This window comes from Lissotriton vulgaris, chromosome 1_2 (assembly GCF_964263255.1).
Source record: "Lissotriton vulgaris chromosome 1_2, aLisVul1.2, whole genome shotgun sequence".
NCBI classification, from domain to species: Eukaryota; Metazoa; Chordata; class Amphibia; order Caudata; family Salamandridae; genus Lissotriton; species Lissotriton vulgaris.
This window is the reverse complement of record NC_141686.1, coordinates 168,481,076-168,498,727: the sequence shown is the minus strand read 5'-3', so window position 1 is coordinate 168,498,727 and position 17,652 is coordinate 168,481,076. Positions and strand designations below refer to the sequence as shown.

General features: G+C 49.9%; 1 protein-coding gene across 3 annotated transcripts in view; it reads right to left on the bottom strand.

Moving 5' to 3' along the window:
- The window catches only part of DENND2A (DENN domain containing 2A), a 370,372-nt gene that overhangs the window by 160,755 nt on the left and 191,965 nt on the right, over nt 1-17,652 (bottom strand). For all 3 annotated transcript variants that reach the window (XM_086953048.1, XM_086953046.1, XM_086953049.1), the window contains 3 exons: nt 12,227-12,348; nt 11,561-11,764; nt 7,372-7,465 (listed from right to left, as the gene is read on the bottom strand). In XM_086953048.1, the coding sequence (XP_086809174.1) occupies nt 7,372-7,465; nt 11,561-11,764; nt 12,227-12,348 (420 nt within the window). The remainder of the gene's footprint in view (nt 1-7,371; nt 7,466-11,560; nt 11,765-12,226; nt 12,349-17,652) is intronic.

Genomic DNA, 17,652 nt, shown 5'->3' with positions numbered 1-17,652 from the left:
ATTTCCAGACAGACAATGTTCGGCACAGAAAGGTGCAACTTAAATGCAGCTTTACTCACCCGGATTCTATGCCACATTTATCTATGCCTTCATCTATCAGCCCGACTTCGCCGCTCCTCCCCACGCTAGATGATGTCAGCACGCACGTCCACGTTGTTAGCGCACACGGCCGGCGCTACTTCTTAGGGACTACTTTTTTTTTATTGTTTATTTTTTTTAAACGTTTATTTTTTAATTTTTTTATAGCCTATGTCCTTCTACTGGATTCCCCCTTTCCAACGATGTATTGGGTGTTGCGATTGGTGGTGTACTTTTCGAGTTTACCTGGCTCAAAGGACACAGTTCTCTCTTTATAATAGTAGTATAGATTCTGCATAACTGTGAACATGGAAATGAGGACTTGTGTGACTGGGGGACAAGGGGGGGGGGTGAAAGGTTTTTTGCGGGGGAGTGGTGCGTGGGGGGGAGTAGGGGTGTGGGTGGATAACTTTTCACGCTCCTGCACATGGGGTAGATGTTTATTGCGGGATGAAAGACCTCGAAACGAACAGTCAATGGTGGTTGTGAATGTTGGAGACCAGATGAAAGTAAACAGAATACAATAGATACCTCATCACATGCAAGGAGATGACTCACACTGGTGAAATAAGTAAGGTGACACACATCATCAATGTGCTTCTAGATAAGTAACAGTGCTCCTTCAAATCAAAAACCATATCCAGCTCTCAGACGCCATTGATGCCTCACTGAGTATCTAGCCACATGTTTATGTTTTTTTTGTGACCCTTTTCTGCCTCTGTGCCTGTCGTTTCCCCCCGTTTTTTGTGACCTTTCTGCCCTTTTCTGCCTCTGGGCCACACGTTTCCCCCGGTTTTCTGTGACCTTTTCTGTCCTTTCTTGGGACCTTTCTTTTTTTTTTTTTTTTTGAAAACCTTTATTTATAAATACACAATACACAGCGTCTGCCTACAACCCCGCGGGGCCGGCCGCTATGACATAGACGGATGTTGGAAGAGGAAATATGAAGACAGTACGTTGTTAAAGCAATATTTCGAGTCTACATTATCAAGTGGAACATAGCACCATGTCAAATAGGATAAAAAAGGTTTAATTTTATGATTTTGTCGAAAAGAACAACAACACACAAACACATGGTATCATACTGGCAAGGGTCGCAGGAGGGGGAGGAGGGGGGGAAAGAACGCCAATAAATAAAGGAGCACTTATGGCGAGGGGGGGGTGAGCACGGGGGAGAAAGCACATGCTATACTGGAAATTGGAAACGGAACGCCAATCATGGAGAAGAGGGGAGAGGGACCTCATAGTCAAGTGGAGGGGAGCAAATGTCTCCGCGGTATGAATTCCACTGGGCCCAGACCCTGGACCATTTCTTGGGACGCCCCCGCGCCGCATATACAGTTTTTTCTCGGATCATGCACCAGTCCATGTTCTCTTTCCAGGCACTGAGCAATGGTAGTCTAGGGGATCCCCAAAGCTGCGCTATATCTCTCTTTGCGACCATGTTGCCCAAAGTAACCCAGAGCGTCTGGGCAGCATTGCAGTCCGAAGGTTCCCACACATTGAGCAGGCAACGTCGCGCTTCGGGAAGGATGGGGATCCCGGTGACACGTCCCATAACATCATGCACTCTAGACCAAAAGGCCGCAATCATCGGGCATTCCCACAGAACATGAAGGAAGGTACCATCCATACCACATCCACGCCTGCACCGTCCATCCGAAACCAAACCCATTTGTACCAGACGCATTCCGGTCAGATACACACGGTGGAGGATCTTCAGCTGGACAAAACGAAGTCGAGCCGGGATAGCTACCTCCTTAGGGGAGGATACAGCGGACTGCCAGTCCTCGTCGTCGAGTTCGAGCCAGTCAGCCGTCCAGGAAGCACGAAGTTTCTCTAGTTGGTCAGCCCTGTTGTTGACAAGCTTTTTATATATTAAGGAAATAGTGCTATCAGGGACATGGCCGTCTAAAACACGATCCTCCAAAGGGGAGGACTGCGGGATATCGGTACCAGAGGGAAAGACGGAGGACAAGGCATGTCGAACCTGCATATACCGGAAGTGCTCCCTATCATCGAGCCGGTATTCCAGTTTCAGTAACTCGAAGGATTTAACAGTACCCCGTGCCCATAGATCCTCCACCTTACTGATCCCAATCATGTCCCACTTCTCAAATCCTTTCGTCTTCCACAGATTACCCAACCGATCCGAGTCATACAGTGGCGTCATACGAGTCATCCTGCCACCCCAGCCCGTGGCCACAGTAGCATCTCTCCATGCCCGTACTGCACACTTCGTCGGGCCTGTAAGGAGTCGAAAGGGTGACTGAGTAAAGCGCCCTGTTAAAGTTGCCACCGGGCAGTAATAGTTTATCCAGAGCAAAGGCGGGGGCAGGTTCCGATGAGTACGTCGCGTGGTTGATAGCGCTCAGATGTGAGGCCCAGTAATAGCGTCTTATATCCGGCAACGCAATACCACCATCGTACCATGAGAGGGTGAGCTTGGACAAGGCAATACGGGCACGACCATCCCAAATCAATTGTCGCTGTAAACTCTCAACCTCACGGAAGTAGCGAGCAGGAACAGGATCAAAAAAATTCTGCAGGGCGTAAAGAAATCGGGGGAGCGACATCATTTTGAAGAGTGCCGCTCGGCCCAATGGGGATAGGGGCAATTCACGCCACCGTCGAACGTCCTGCTTGAGTCTGCGGAGCGGAGCATACAAGTTCCGCTCATAGCGGACCGAAGAGACTGTAGAGACATAAATCCCCAAATATTTGAAGCCGTCGGTCGCTACCAATATGGGGAACCTGCGAGGCAGAGGTGGTAACGCCCCGGCTATAACGTAAACACAGGACTTGGTCCAGTTGATGACTAACCCCGAGTTCTTACCAAAGGACGTAAGAACGTCGAAGAGGACGTTAAGCGACTTTTGAGGGGAAGTAAGATAGAGAAGGATGTCATCAGCGTACAAGGAGACACGATCCTCAAGATCTCTTGGGACCTTTCTGCCTCTGTGCCACTAGTTTCCCCCCGTTTTTTGTGACCTTTCTGCCCTTTCTTGTCACCTTCCTGCCTCTGTGCCACTCGTTTCCCCCGGTTTTCTGTGACCTTTTCTGCCCTTTCTTTGGACCTTTCTGCCTCTGTGCCACTCGTTTCCCCCCATTTTTTGTGACCTTTCTGCCCTTTCTTGTGACCTTCCTGCCTCTGTGCCACTCGTTTCCCCCGTTTCTTTGTGACCTTTCTGCGCTTTTTTGTGACCATTGACCCTGCTTGCAGGCAGGTCGCCCCCACGCCGCTGCTAGTCACCTGAATGCCTGGTTCCTGCCTCCTTGCTGCCTCCTTGTTTCCTGGGTTTTTCCCTCCCCTCTGCCATGTGCACCAGATCCCCCCGCCGCTCCCGATCAGACCCTTTCCCGCCGCTGCATCCCTACGGCCCGCCCCCCCCTGCACACCCAATCGCCTCCCCGCTCAATCCTCCCAGCTGCTTCTCCCTCTCAAGCCACCTTATATGCAGGCCGAGAAGCAGCTGCGCAGCGGACGCACCGCGCCCATTCGCGCCTGGACCACGCCCAGCGCCAGAACCTCTGGACCCCGCGAACGCCACAACACCAGAATCCACCACGAAGCCAGCACCCTCCACGCACTCAACGCCGGCCGAAACCACACCTGCTTCCAGGCCGCCCCGAAACGGACCCTTCTGCTGCCACACCTGCAGCTTTACCTGCGACAGAACCACCAACCCTCCAAGGACTGGACCCAACCACCTCTGCTGCATACTCCTCAACACCCGCTCCACACGCAAACACGCCGTTGAGCTCTGGGATCTGCTCTACACCTCCGCCCCAGACGTGGCCTTCCTGACCGAGACCTGGTGGAACGACTCCTCGGCGCACGACATCGCCATAGCCATCCCGGACGGCTACAAGATCACCCGCAAGGATCGCGCCATCGGAATCGGAGGAGGAATAGCCATCGTCCACAAGTCCACCCTCAAGGTTGCCACCCACGCAGACGACACCCTTAACACCGCCAAAACACCTGCACTTCCGGATCCACACCGACCCCAACACCACCCTCAGAGGAACACACTTCTACAGACCCCCCAGACCCCGGGCTCAGTTCAGCGACTCCATCGCTGACCTCGCCAGCACCCACGCACTTGCCTCCACGGACTACATCCTCCTCGGAGACCTGAACTTCCACCTCGAGAACAACGACGCCAACTTCGTCACCTTGATCGACAACCTCGGCCTCAGACAACTTGTCACCGCACCCACCCACGCCGCCGGCCACACGCTGGACCCTGTCTTATCCACAGGATCCCACGTCACCTTCGACTACACCACCGAACTCCACTGGACCGACCACCGCTGCATCCATTTCACCTTCAAGAAACCAACCACGCACCACCGCATTCAACAGCTGCCTCGCCGCTGCTGGAGCAAAGTCACCGAAGACCAGCTGATCACCTCCCTCGCCAAGAACCCACCCAACGACCCCACCAACGCAGACGCCGCAGCCCGAAACCTAAGACAGTGGATCGACAACTGCGCCAACACCCACACCCCGCTCAAGAAACCCTCCAACAGCCACGCCAACAAGTGAACCACCTGCTTCACCGACGAGCTCTAGACCTCTAAGCACCCATGCCGGAAACTGGAGAAAACATGGCTCCACGAACGCACACCGGACAACCTCGCAGCCCACAAGGATGCCACCTGCAGACACCACCACCTCATCAGATTAGCCAAGACCCTCCTTCAAAGACCGCTTGGATAACAACGCACACAACAGCAAAGAGCTCTTCAGCATCGTAAAGGAACTCTCCAACCCCAGCGCCAACGCCATCCCGCCCTCACAAGAACTGTGCGGCTCACTAGCCATCTTCCTCCACCGCAAGATCGCCGACATCCACGACAGCTTTAACGACGCCCCGACTACGCCAGACTCCACCTCCCCTGTGAACACAACCAGCGCAAACCGCCTGACCTCCTGGTCCAATGTAGACGACGAGACACGCAAGGTCATGAACTCCATTCACTCAGGATCTCAGTCTGACCCGTGCCCACACCACGTATTCAACAAAGCAGACACACCCATCGCACCACAACCATGGAAGGTCATCAACATTTCCTTCGAAACAGCGACATTCCCGGAAAGCTGGAAGCACGCCGAAATAAACGCCCTCCTCAAGAAGCCCAAAGCGGACCCCAAGGACCTCAAGAACTTCCGGCCCATCTCCCTGCTCCCGTTCCCGACAAAGGTCATCGAGAAAATAGTCAACATGCAACTGGCCCGCCACCTCGAAGACAACAACATCTTGGACCAGTCCCAGTCCGGATTCAGACGAAACCACAGTACCGAGACAGCCCTCATCGCCATCACAGACGACATCAGGCGCCAACTAGACAACGGCGAAACATCAGCTCTCATCCTCCTGGACCTGTCAGCCGCCTTCGAAATGGTCTGCCATTGCACTCTAAAGACACGCCTCCTAGAAGCCAGAATCCAAGAGAAGGCTCTTGCCTGGACCACCTCCTTCCTCTCTGGCAGAACCCAGAGCGTCCGCCTCCCGATCCGAAGCCACCGACATCATCTGCGGCGTCCCCCAGAGCTCATCCCTCAGCCCAACGCTGTTCAACGTCTACATGGCCCCCCTCCCACAAGTGGCCCACCATTAGGACCTCAACATCATCTCCTACGCTGGCGACACCCAGCTCATCCTCTCCCTCACCAAGGACCCACACACAGCCAAAACCAACCTCCACGAGGGAATGAAGGCCGTTGCAGATTGGATGGGGGTACAAAAGGGGGTGGTGATGGACTGTGATGGATTAAAAGATGCACCGTCCATTGCCACCTCCTTTTGTACCGCTTTTGGCCGCCATAAGTGTGGCAGGGTATGCTCAGACGTGAGTCCCTTGCTCACTTTGCCATTGGATTCAAGCAAGCCGGGCTGAAGACGGCTGGAATGCCAGAAACCGGTCCTCGGAAGCTTGTTTCCGGTCCAGGGAAGGCATGGCTTGGCAGTTCGGGCTGGACTAATCCCATGAGGCACAGGGTCAGACTGATTTGCATATAGCCATGTCTGAACTGGGGTGGCAGAGTGTGCTAAAGAACGGTGATGGATTAAACCCAGATCTTTTGACTGGGTGTGAGTGTTTGATTGGTTCAGATGCTCCGTCCATTACCACCCCCTTTTGTACCGCCGATTGGATGAGGAGCAGCCGCCTTAAGCTGAACTCAGACAAGATGGAGGTCCTCATCCTCGGACCCACCCCCTCAGCCTGGGACGACTCCTGGTGGCCGACCAACACCCACCGACCATGCACGCAATCATGGTTTCATCCTCGGCTCCTTCCTCTCCATGTTTAAGCAGGTCAACGCCGTCTCCTCCTGCTACAACACCCTCCGCATGCTCCGCAGGATCTACAAGTGGATCCCGACCGAAACAAGAAGAAAGGTGACACAGGCCCTCGTCAACAGCAGACTGCACTACGGCAACGCACTCTACGCAGGAACCCCAGCCAAACACCTACGACGATTACAACGCATCCAAAACGCCTCCGCCCGACTGATCGTCAACGACCCCCGCCGCAGCCACATCACCCCCCCACCTGAGAGACCTACACTGGCACCCTGTTGACAAGAGGATCACCTTCAAGCTCCTCACCCACGCACACAAAGCACTCCACAACGCAGGACCAGCCTACCTGAACAGCAGACTCAGCTTCCACACCCCCACCTGCCAGCTCCGCTCCGCCAGCCTCGCCCCCGCCACTGTCCCCCGCATCCAACAAACAACCTCCGGTGGCAGATCCGTCTCCTACCTCGCCGACAAGAACTGGAACACCCTCCCTACCCACATACGGCAGACCCAAGACCTACTAGCCTTCAGAAGACTCCTCAAGACCTGGCTCTTCGAGCAGTAGCAGCACCCACCCCTCCCCTCAGCGCCTTGGGACCCTCATGGGTAAGTAGTGCGCTTTACAAGTACTCTGATTGATTGATTGATAAATGAGGCACTGCTTCCCAAATTAATAACGGGGAGGAATCCCTCAACACACACCCTTGTGAGTGAAGGACCCTTAGGCATACCTGTGCATGGCGAGAAGTCAACATGCATGATGGTAGCCTACTTTCACCAATGTGCAGGCTTGAACCCTTGTGGAAACATAGCACGTACCTCAACGGTATAGAGTGTTGGTCCGGTGTCTCCCACCACGAATAAATAATACATGGCAGGATTACTTTCAAAGGCAGCACAAGTAGCGTTAACTACACTTAATTTCAGGTTTGTGAGAAACTCAATGGAGAAGAAAACTTTGTCAGACTTAGAGCTTTACCTTTCCCAGAAGAGTTCTCTGTAGACTGCGAGAGCCTTTTCACTCGTTTCTTCCCTCGCCGGGTCTCAAAGATTGCGTTTATTTTCAGCACTAGCTGTATGAGGGAGAGAAGAGGTAAAATAAATGAGTGTCTCCTGCCTAACAAGACGAGAGCACAGAAACCGTAAAGGAATGGATGAAACTGCCCATTGTTGATTCATCATGAACAGATCCCAACAACCATCATCATCACTTAAAAAGTGTAGCAATACAAACACTCCAGTTGGATCCTCGCATGGCATGCAGCACATAAGATCTGAACCACATCTTTGAACAAAATGAACACACATCGGGTGGATTGAATAACATTGCCCTGGCACTGTAAAACTGTTAGTATCAACCACAGGGCACAGTCTGCAGATGCCAATCTGAAATCACAGATCAACGACGCCTGCTTCCTCATCCTGCGCAGGCTACGTAAGATCTTCAAGTGGCTACCCCTACACACGAGACGCACAGGGACACAAGCCCTTTTCACCAGCGGACTGGACTATGGCAATGCCCTCTATGTAGGAATCGCGGCACACCTTCTGCAGAGACTTCAGAACATACAGAACGCCGTAGCGAGATTCATCCTCGGCCTTCCCGGAAGAACTCATATCATACACCCCCTCAGGAAACTCCACTTGCTCCGCATACAGAAGTGTTGCCAATGTAAGCTGCTCACCCATGCACACAAGGCTCTATCTACACAACAATGGACCCACCTACATGATCCACCACCTGAACTTCCACCAGCGTACGCACCGCTTCCCCTCCCTTTTACTTGCCCATGCTCCCCGCATCTACCGAAGCAGAATTGGAGGGCGCACCTTCAACCACATTGCAGCAAAGACCTGGAACAACCTCCCCATGCAGCTCCGGACCATAACATCACTTCCAGAATTCTAAATGGCCCTTAAGACCTGGCTGTTTGAATAAGCCTTCGGGGCCTGCAAGAACCTGGATACCCGATCAGGTGATTAGCCGCTCTTTATAAATCCTGATTGATCTTCAAATCCTTAAGACATCTCCAGTTGCATCAGCACAAGTACAATGAATGAGTGACCACAAGACTCGCAACAGAGCAAAGCACAGGATACACAGCCAGATGCCGAGAACTAAAACCACATTCATCTAGGTTCAGACCAAGAGATCCACTGGAAGTCCTTCAATTGATATGGACACCCAGAAACAGCTCTGACTCCCCTATCAATAGCAAACCCTCTGCCATCCCTTGCACTCACAAACACCTGCTCATGTTCAGTGCACAAAGTGCTCTGCCATCTCCCAAAACACAAATCCACCTCAATTATGGAACTGCAATATTTGTGGACACTGTTTTATGTACTGAAAAAAAATTAAACCACATTGAAAGAACAGCCAGTTTCCATGAATGAGTGACTCTGCATAAGAGCTACAAAGAGGACTCAGACACTGCTCATTGTTCTGAAACTATATGTTAAGATGTGGACGTTACGTTGAATATTGGTGAAGTCTTCCGATTTTTCCAAGGTCACTGTTCGACCTGGCACCATTGGCGTGGGTCTCCCTTCCATTTTTGCTGTTGCCGCATGTATTTTTGCTGGTATTAGATGCTTTGGGCACTGTGCCACTGCTATCCAGTGCCACAGTGCAAGTGCTCCCTACTGTAAATTGATGTACTAATCAGTGGTTCCATGTTTGGCTATTTGGTTTACTTGTCAGACCCTAGTCTAGTGCACTGAGTGTGCTAGGGTGTGTAATCCAAATGCTGCTGGTGGGCCTGCAGCACTGGCTGTGCCACCCACAGAAGCAGCCTTGTAAAATGTGTCTAAGGTCTGCCATTGGAGAACCTGCGTGCAGTCTGGTACTGTCATACTGACTGGGCACCTTCCCTTTTCTTCATATCAGTCACCCCTATGGTAGGCCCAAGGGCAGGGTGCATTGTAAGTATAAGGTAGGACAAGCCCTGATGTGTGTGGCATGTCCTAATAGTGAATTACAGTTATTTCTGTGTTTCACTATTGCAAGGCTGCCTGTTCTCCATAGGCCAGAATGGGCTGTTGGAGCTATTACATTTTATAATCCTAACTGCCTCAGAGAACATAGTGAAAATTCGAGTTTAGTATGCCTGAACTCAGAATAATAAAATACATCTTTTAGTAACGTTTATTTTAATATTCTGTGTTTGCAAATACCACTTTTTAGAAAGTAGGTATTTGCTTGTCTAACCATTCAAACCTGACTCTGCTAGTTTGTGTATTCCAATGTCTGGTTTTGTGAGTGACTGGGCTGGGGAATTCAAGGAGTTAAGCTGGGTCACACAATGGTGAATAGAGAGATCTGCATCTAGATGGGAGGGAGGAGTGCACCTGAATTCGGAATAGGGCTGTGCCTGCCTTCCACAATGCTGGCTAAACCCCCTGGGGAGCGGCTGATGTCTCTGCGCTGCACACTGAAAGAAGAGAAGGAGTCCTGTAAACAAAGTGCTCCAGGACTGTACTTGCCTTCCACAATGCTGGCTCCACCTCCCGTGGGGCGTCTAATGTGCATGCTCTGCACTGTGAAAGGAAAGGAGAAGTCTGGTAAACAGAGTGCTTCAGAACTGGTTTGGACTGGGCAAAGGCCCCTCTCCCCACAGAGAACAAAGGATTTTGGGGTATAAATATGGGGACCCTGATCCCATGAAATTAGATCCCTTTGGACTACAAGAAGAAACCTTTACTGAGGAGAGGAACCTGAAGAAACTAAGGAGAGACTATTCCCAAGCTGAAGTGCTGCTTGGGGGATTGGCCTGAAGTGGTTGCCTTACTGCCAAAGGAAGGAGAAAGGAACTTTGTGTACTTTGCTTCCAACTTGTGAAGGATCTCCAAGGGCTTGGAAAAGGGTTTACCTCCTGCTGAAGTCTCAGAGACAACAGACTCCACCCCCCAGCTCCCCAGAGTTCTTTTGGAAGTGCCTGCTGCTGTTTTGGGCCTTCTGAGGAACTGCGTGTCGCAAGGAGCTGGAAGCGTGACGCAACGAGAAGAAGCGTGTCGCTGTCGGTGTGCCTGCCGTCGCAACTCGAAGGAGGGTGTCGCCGCTGGAACTGTCGCACTGCACCGCATGGGAGAGAAGGGTGCCGCAACGAAGAGGAAGCGTGTCGCTGCTGCCACAACTCCGAAGAAGGAGGGTGTTGCCGCTGGAGCTGTCGCACTGCACCGCATCAGGAGAAGAATCTCGCAACGAGGTCGGAGCGTGTCGCTGTCTCTGTGCCTGCCGTCGCAACTCCGAAGCAGGAGGGTGTCGCCGCTGGAACTGTCACATTGCACCGCATCGACCAAGAGCACCTTGCATCCCCGAGAAGCGTGCCGCCGTCAGAGCTGCTGCCGTCGCATCTTGGATGTCGCTGCTGTAGTTGTCGCATCGAGCGGAGGCTTCACGCATCGTGGAGAAGAGCGTTGCCGCTGGAGCTGTTGCCGTCGCATCGTAAGGGTGTTGGCGCTGCAGTCCACGCCTCGAACCAAGAGTTTTGCTGCATCCCCGAGAAGCGTGCCGCATCTGGAAGATCTTCACGTCTTTATTTCTTTGCACCTGACTTTGACGCATTTCTCATCGCTGCGACATTGCTCATTGTGGAAGCGCAACGCAACTTAAGGTACATTGACGCAGAGTGTTGCATCTAAGAACTGAACTGAACTAAGCTTAAATCTACCATCTTAAAGTAATCATAGTGTGTATTTTTGTCGTTTATGGTCTTGTGGTAACTCTATATAAAGTCTACTTATTTTTGATATAAAACCTGTGTGGTGTCCATTTGTAGTGTTGTCATTGGGTTGCTGTATGTGGTCACAACGGCTTAACTTACATCGCCTCTGTAATAAACCTTGACTGCTCGCGCCACGCAGCCTAGAGGGTGAGCAGGGGTTATTTTAGGAGTGTAATCCCCTTGTCCTGACTAGAGGAGAGGGTCCCTACTTGTCACAAGTACCTACCAGTGCCAACCAGAGACCCCCAAATCTAACAGTCACATTAAGAGAACAGGTCACACTCTCCCACCACATAATGAGACACACCAAATGCTAAATGACTGAACAACTCACAGTGGAGTTGGGATGGTTACTCACCAGAGAACCCAACAGACTCCAAGCATCCAACACCTGTATTGGAATACATGAATCCAATGGATGATAATATTGGTAGCTCTTACCCTGGGTATCTTCCGTCTCCGTCGGCCATTTTGGAGGTCTGCTGAATTGAAAAATGCTTCATCTGGGCTGCTTGGGATAGAAGGAGGAGGGCTCACTCCCCTTTGCGGGGATGTTGCCCCATCTCGGTTCACCTTTCTCAACTCTAAGAGTTTAAAGCTTCGACGTTCTGAATTCTGTCGGAAGAAGGCAGGCTTCGGGTAGATCTAATGTAAGAAGTGGGGGAAAAAAAGTCCAGAGGGGTGGATCAACTATAACAATAAGTTCAAAAGATGGATAGCCTGGAACCAGATGCTTTCCCAGTGTGCTTTAAGAAAGATTAGACTGCGGAGTCAGAAGCAGGGTAAGGGATGCGTAAATAACAAATTCCTGGATCTGCTGCAGATTGCAATAATTGAAACACCATTTTAAGAAGACTGACTGGAACTTCTGAAAATATAATTTGCTTTACTATTAAGGGCCATAACTCAAAGGGAGTGAAGTAATTCCTTGGTTTGAGCACCACTTTGTCCCCCCATCTCCCAAATATGTGGCAAACGTATTCGATCTCCTAACTCTGAAAGCATCGGATTTAGTACCGATCAAACTATTGCCGCCTCCAAGAGCACCACTGCTTGGATAGAGGGAATTATACACTGGGACCCCTCAAAGAGATGTTATTCTCATACCTTGTTGGGTGTGCTGGGCGCTGATGAGGTGGGCGAAGCTTGCAAAGAAGAGGCATATTTCTTTCCAAGGAACTGCCCATCGATTTCAATATCTTCATACGGATTTTCCTTTGATGGAGTGTCTGCATGAAACAGAAGATGATTAGCAGAGGCGCAAAGATTTCTTAGAACAAATAGTAATCTCGTAAACACAGCTGCACCATTAATGCAAGTTATATTTCCCTATACTCATGTCAAAGTTCTCATAATATATAAGTGCACTATACCTAAACCAGTCCCTTAGCCTGTCCGAAAGAAGTGGTCTCCTGCATAGAAAAAAGTGTTCAAAGTTTTGCAGAGGCAGAAGAGACGTAATCTGTGAAAGGAATTTTTTTGTTCAAACTTTAAATCATTACTGGATTTGAGCTCATTATTTAATAGGTGGAACCTATGTGACCCTTTGTGTTTAGAGTCTTCACATGATAACCAGATCACATGCTTCCAAGTCACACCACCCCCACACAACTACTGCACACAACAGTGATGGTTGCTGCACCAAGCTATCCGACAATGACATGTGAGACCTTCTTGAAGCCTCACAATCCACCTAACAGAAGACATGAAGTCCTTCTTAAGACTGTTCTACTTTGATAGGAATAAGAACTCTAGTATCTTCTTTTAGTGGCTCTTGACCACTGGTGCTGCTGTGCAAACAAAAGATAATTTTGTATTCTCCTGGGATATCTATGCAGTGGCTTTAGGTCGTGAATCACTATGCAAATGGCATGGGTACATCAAGATCTCTTCACATGTATTTGTCCTAGTATCTGTCCACCATATCTCATCCACTTTTGCATTTGAGTTCTTCTGTATACCTGTCAGGCCGGCACTGCCCACTACTGGTTTTCAGGGTTCTTTCTCATCCGAGGTCCCTCATCCTTGCTTTATAGCACTGGTCATGAACATAACCACTCCTCCAATCAGACAATCGAGTTTCCCAACGTATGATAATCAGGTCCAACGATCACTCACTGTGGGCGGGGTTGATACGAACCACTTATGGTCCACCCTCTAGGAAAGAGGTCTAGGATCATCTAAGCATTCATGGTCAATGTACACCAAATTCTCAAAGCATGCTAAAGACAGACATAAGATAAGCAAATACCATGCACGACCAGACATGCACTATGGAGCAGAGGCCGGACTAGCAGTCATGTTTAAGGGCCACACCTCTGATGCGTTGCAGCAAGGCAACTGGCGATCTGCAGTAAATGCTATCCCACCGTCCCTTCTGCTTTGTGTCAAATCCAGGATGAACACCCTCTGATGAAGGACTGCAACCAAGGTGTGCAGCCCGCGAATAGTCTTGGGGAGCGAGATCTCATAATTTATTACTTTGTGGCTTGTTAATTATTTTAACGTTGTATCGAATTTGACAAACACCTAGGATTTCTAAAGCTTTGCTGCACTCAAAAAGCCAAAGGGACACTGTTTTTTAAACGACACTCCACTCTACTGATAGGAACAGAGAGACAGCAATTTCTAATCTGACTGAAAATATTCATAGAATGGATTTTAGTGGATGCAGAAGACCCTGTGATGACACAGTGGCTAGATAAGCTTACATGGGCAGGTCCCACTGCTGGGTTCATAGCACCCCAATAAAGCATCATTCACTCACTTTTATAAAGAGCCTTGTTGCAATGATCATGCACACATCTACCATGATGTGTATTACGCTCTAAATCTCATATCTTCAGTCAGAAACAAATCAATCGCAGAACCAGTTTATAAACAAGCACAGTCAGACAAGAGGAGTTGAAAGATTTCTGCAGCTCGGAGTCAATAGGCAAACCTTGGTTTTATCTGCCCAACAAAGGCTGCACTTAGAGGAGATGGTAGAGCCACACCAAGGGCAATGGTCCCAGGCAGGTTACATGAAGAAGAGGAGCTTGCTGCTTGGTAAGGAGCATGCAAGGGAACGGAATTGTTTAACTCATTGCATATCTGTAAACCTATTTTGTACTGTATAATACAGTGTTTATACCATTTATAAGCACTATAAGTAAATAAGAGGAGTTATTACCAAATATAACGGTACTGAATTTACCTCAGAAGGAGAAAGACTGAGCTGACCTTTTCTAGGGGCTATGGGCAGTCAAATCATGGGGGGATCATGTGGGTTCCAGGGCCACATTAGTAAGCGCACCAAACTGAATAGCCAAGACATATCTTTTAGGCACCCGACCGACACACTGGTAAAATTTGCAAACATTCGAGATTTATTACAAGACCTCATAGACCCAAATTCAGTGCAACGTAAAGGCAATACTCAAAAACACCAATGTCTGGTCAGTGCTTTACTGTATAAAGTGAAAAGCACTTTCTTTATTACGAGGCACTAAAAGCACTTTTAACGAAGTAAGATACGCAATAAAAACCATAGGCACCGTCTGGACGCAACTTATGACTCTAAATGTATCTATATATCACTAGACGCCAAATTAGCTTTTAACATTGAGCCAATGTTACCCTTCAAGGGATGCTTCTCACTGAAGTCATCTGCGGCGTCCCGCAAGGATCTTCACTCAGCCTCACCCTCTTCAACGTCTACATGAGACCTCTCGCCACCATCGCACGCCAACACAACCTCAATATCATCTCCTATGCCGACGACACCCAGCTGATCCTCTCCCTCACCAGAGACCCCGTCACCGCCAGAACCAGCCTCCACGAAGGGATGAAAGACGTCGCCGAGTGGATTAAGAACAGCCGCCTGAAACTGAACTCAGACAAGACGGAAGTCCTCATCCTGGGACCATCACCCTCCGCCTGGGACGACTCCTGGTGGCCCCCAGCCCTGGGCACCGCCCCCAAGCCTACAGACCACGCACGCAACCTGGGCTTCATCCTGGACTCCTCCCTCTCGATGACCAGACAAGTCAACGCCGTCTCCTCTTCATGCTTTCACACCCTCTGCATGCTCCGCAAGATCTTCCGATGGATCCCGACCGAAACCAGGAAGACAGTCACCCAGGCCCTTGTCACCCAGGCCCTCGTCACCAGCCGCTTGGACTACGGAAACACCCTCTACGCCAGAACCACAGCCAAGCTACAGAAAAGACTCCAACGCATCCAGAACGCCTCCGCCCGACTCATCCTGGACATCCCCCCAACGCAACCACATTTCCGGCCACCTGAGGGACCTGCACTGGCTCCCCGTCAGCAAGAGGATCACGTTCAGGCTCCTCACCCACGCACACAAGTCTCTCCACGACCTGGGCCCCAAATACCTCAACGACCGCCTGACCTTCTACACTCCCACCCACCAGCTACGATCGACCAACAACGCCCTTGCCGCCGTTCCACGCATCCGAAGAGCTACCGCCGGAGGCAGATCCTTCTCCTACCTGGCGGCCAAGACATGGAACTCCCTCCCCATCCACCTTCGACTGACCCAGGACCACCTCTCCTTCAGGAAGCAACTGAAGACCTGACTGTTCGAGCAGTAGCGGACCCCCTCCTCCAGCCCCCCCCAAACGCCTTGAGACCCTTCCGGGTCTAAATGTCATGATTGATTGATTGATGCTTTAGATAAATTCTCTTAACTTTAAAAGCATTCGGTTCTCTTTAGTGAAAAGGGGATTAGATTAGCGAAATGGAACTATTGATAACAGCACCTGAGCTTCATTGGCGCACCGACTTGGTACCCAAAGAATGTTAAAAAATAAAAAGGGTCTGACTAGTTTAGCAATAAAATGTTGGTGTCGGGTGATGTTCATCCAATAGGGATCAGAATCAATTACAGTGGATAGCTGAGCTTGTCTCTTTGGTACAAGTTCTCACTGTATTAATTTTTTCCATGGGCAAAGCACCCATGGGAATGTCGCGGCAGCGCAAGGCGTTAGCAGTGGTCAGCATTCCGTAACTTCAAACAAGGATATCTCCAGTACTGTAAGACTCCCAGAATCATGGAGACATCAAATGCTCTGCAAACGCGGATGTCACAGTATGACTGAAAACTTTCCATCTCGTGGCCTCTATGAGACTAAAGAAGTAGGAAATGCGGCGTTGTGGATTTCATCTAGGTAGGGGAAACTTACACTAGAACAAAGGGAATTGGCTGAAGACCGCCACCCACCACGTAAGCACTTACCAGCCCACTTGGACTTTAATGGCAAGGGACCCTGGCTATGAGGACTGAATGGATTTTACTGTGGAGAGCTGGTAGGATAGCCTCACCTCTCCCCAACCCATTGCAGTGGATGTGAAGGCGTCAGTAACTGACTATAGGTTACACTGCTGCCACAGTCAGCCCCAGCAGAGCTTGGCTAGAGAGGGTTGTAGTATTCTCACCAAATACAGCCTTTTGTAGTGCGCGAACAGCTACCTCCAGTGGAAGTGTCCCGGCACTAGGACACCAAGGGGAGGGTACATCTTGAGTGAGGAAAGAATTGTGTATGTGTATATGAGAGAGATTGTTAAAGTGATCGGAGGTGAGCAGAGAGAGGGGTTAGCGGGGGCGGGAGTGTGAGTACATAGGGATATCCAGAAAACAGAAGTATAAGATAGCATAGATTGACAAAGCTGTGCAGAAGGCGCTTTTACCAAAAGATGGCCACAAGATGCAACTGAACACTGATGCCACAGAGGTTACATAATAAAAGCATTACAACTATTATAAAACAAAACCCAAAAACAATAGACTATAACAACAAACCGTACAGCGAAGCTTTGCAAACAATACCGCAGCAGGACAAGTCACTATTCCAAACCAATGCAAACATCCTCCGTGACATCTGCACGACCCATCATACAGCAATCTTGGAACAGAACACGCAATACTGTCCGGATTAGGAGAGCATCCAATTCCAACAAAGAAAAATTTATGATGCTGAAAACCCTCCAGTCTCTCCCTGGGACTGACGCTCGCCCCGCCCTCCTGCTGAAAGGCAACCACCGTCCAAGAAAACGTCATATAAAAGTTCCATCTGTCAGGGATAGTGCCAAGCCTTCAATTTCCACTTCAGATGTGCTCTCCGTGCTGGACCAAAAACAGGACTTTGGAACTACCAAAGAAACTCAAGAACATTCTTTCCAACTTTTTTCGTCATCAGAGCAAAAAAAAACTCCCGCTTTTCTGCACCCCTATACAACTCTGTATTTCTCGTTTTTTTTTTTATTAACAGACAATAGCATCATGTCTTTGGTATGGCTCGCCGAGTTAAAACGCTCAGAGCTGAAATATGTGATAAAAAGCAGGCCACGGCTTTAAATGCTGGCAAGGTCAACTAGCCCTTCTATTCTTCCGAGGTTGCTAAACTGAGAACCATCTGAGTGGGGAACAGCAACACCTGATGGTTTAGCTATTACAAACAGCATACGTGGTGTGCAGTGCGAAACATAAATGCTATTTATTACATATCCCGCATTTTTGTGAGAAGAAA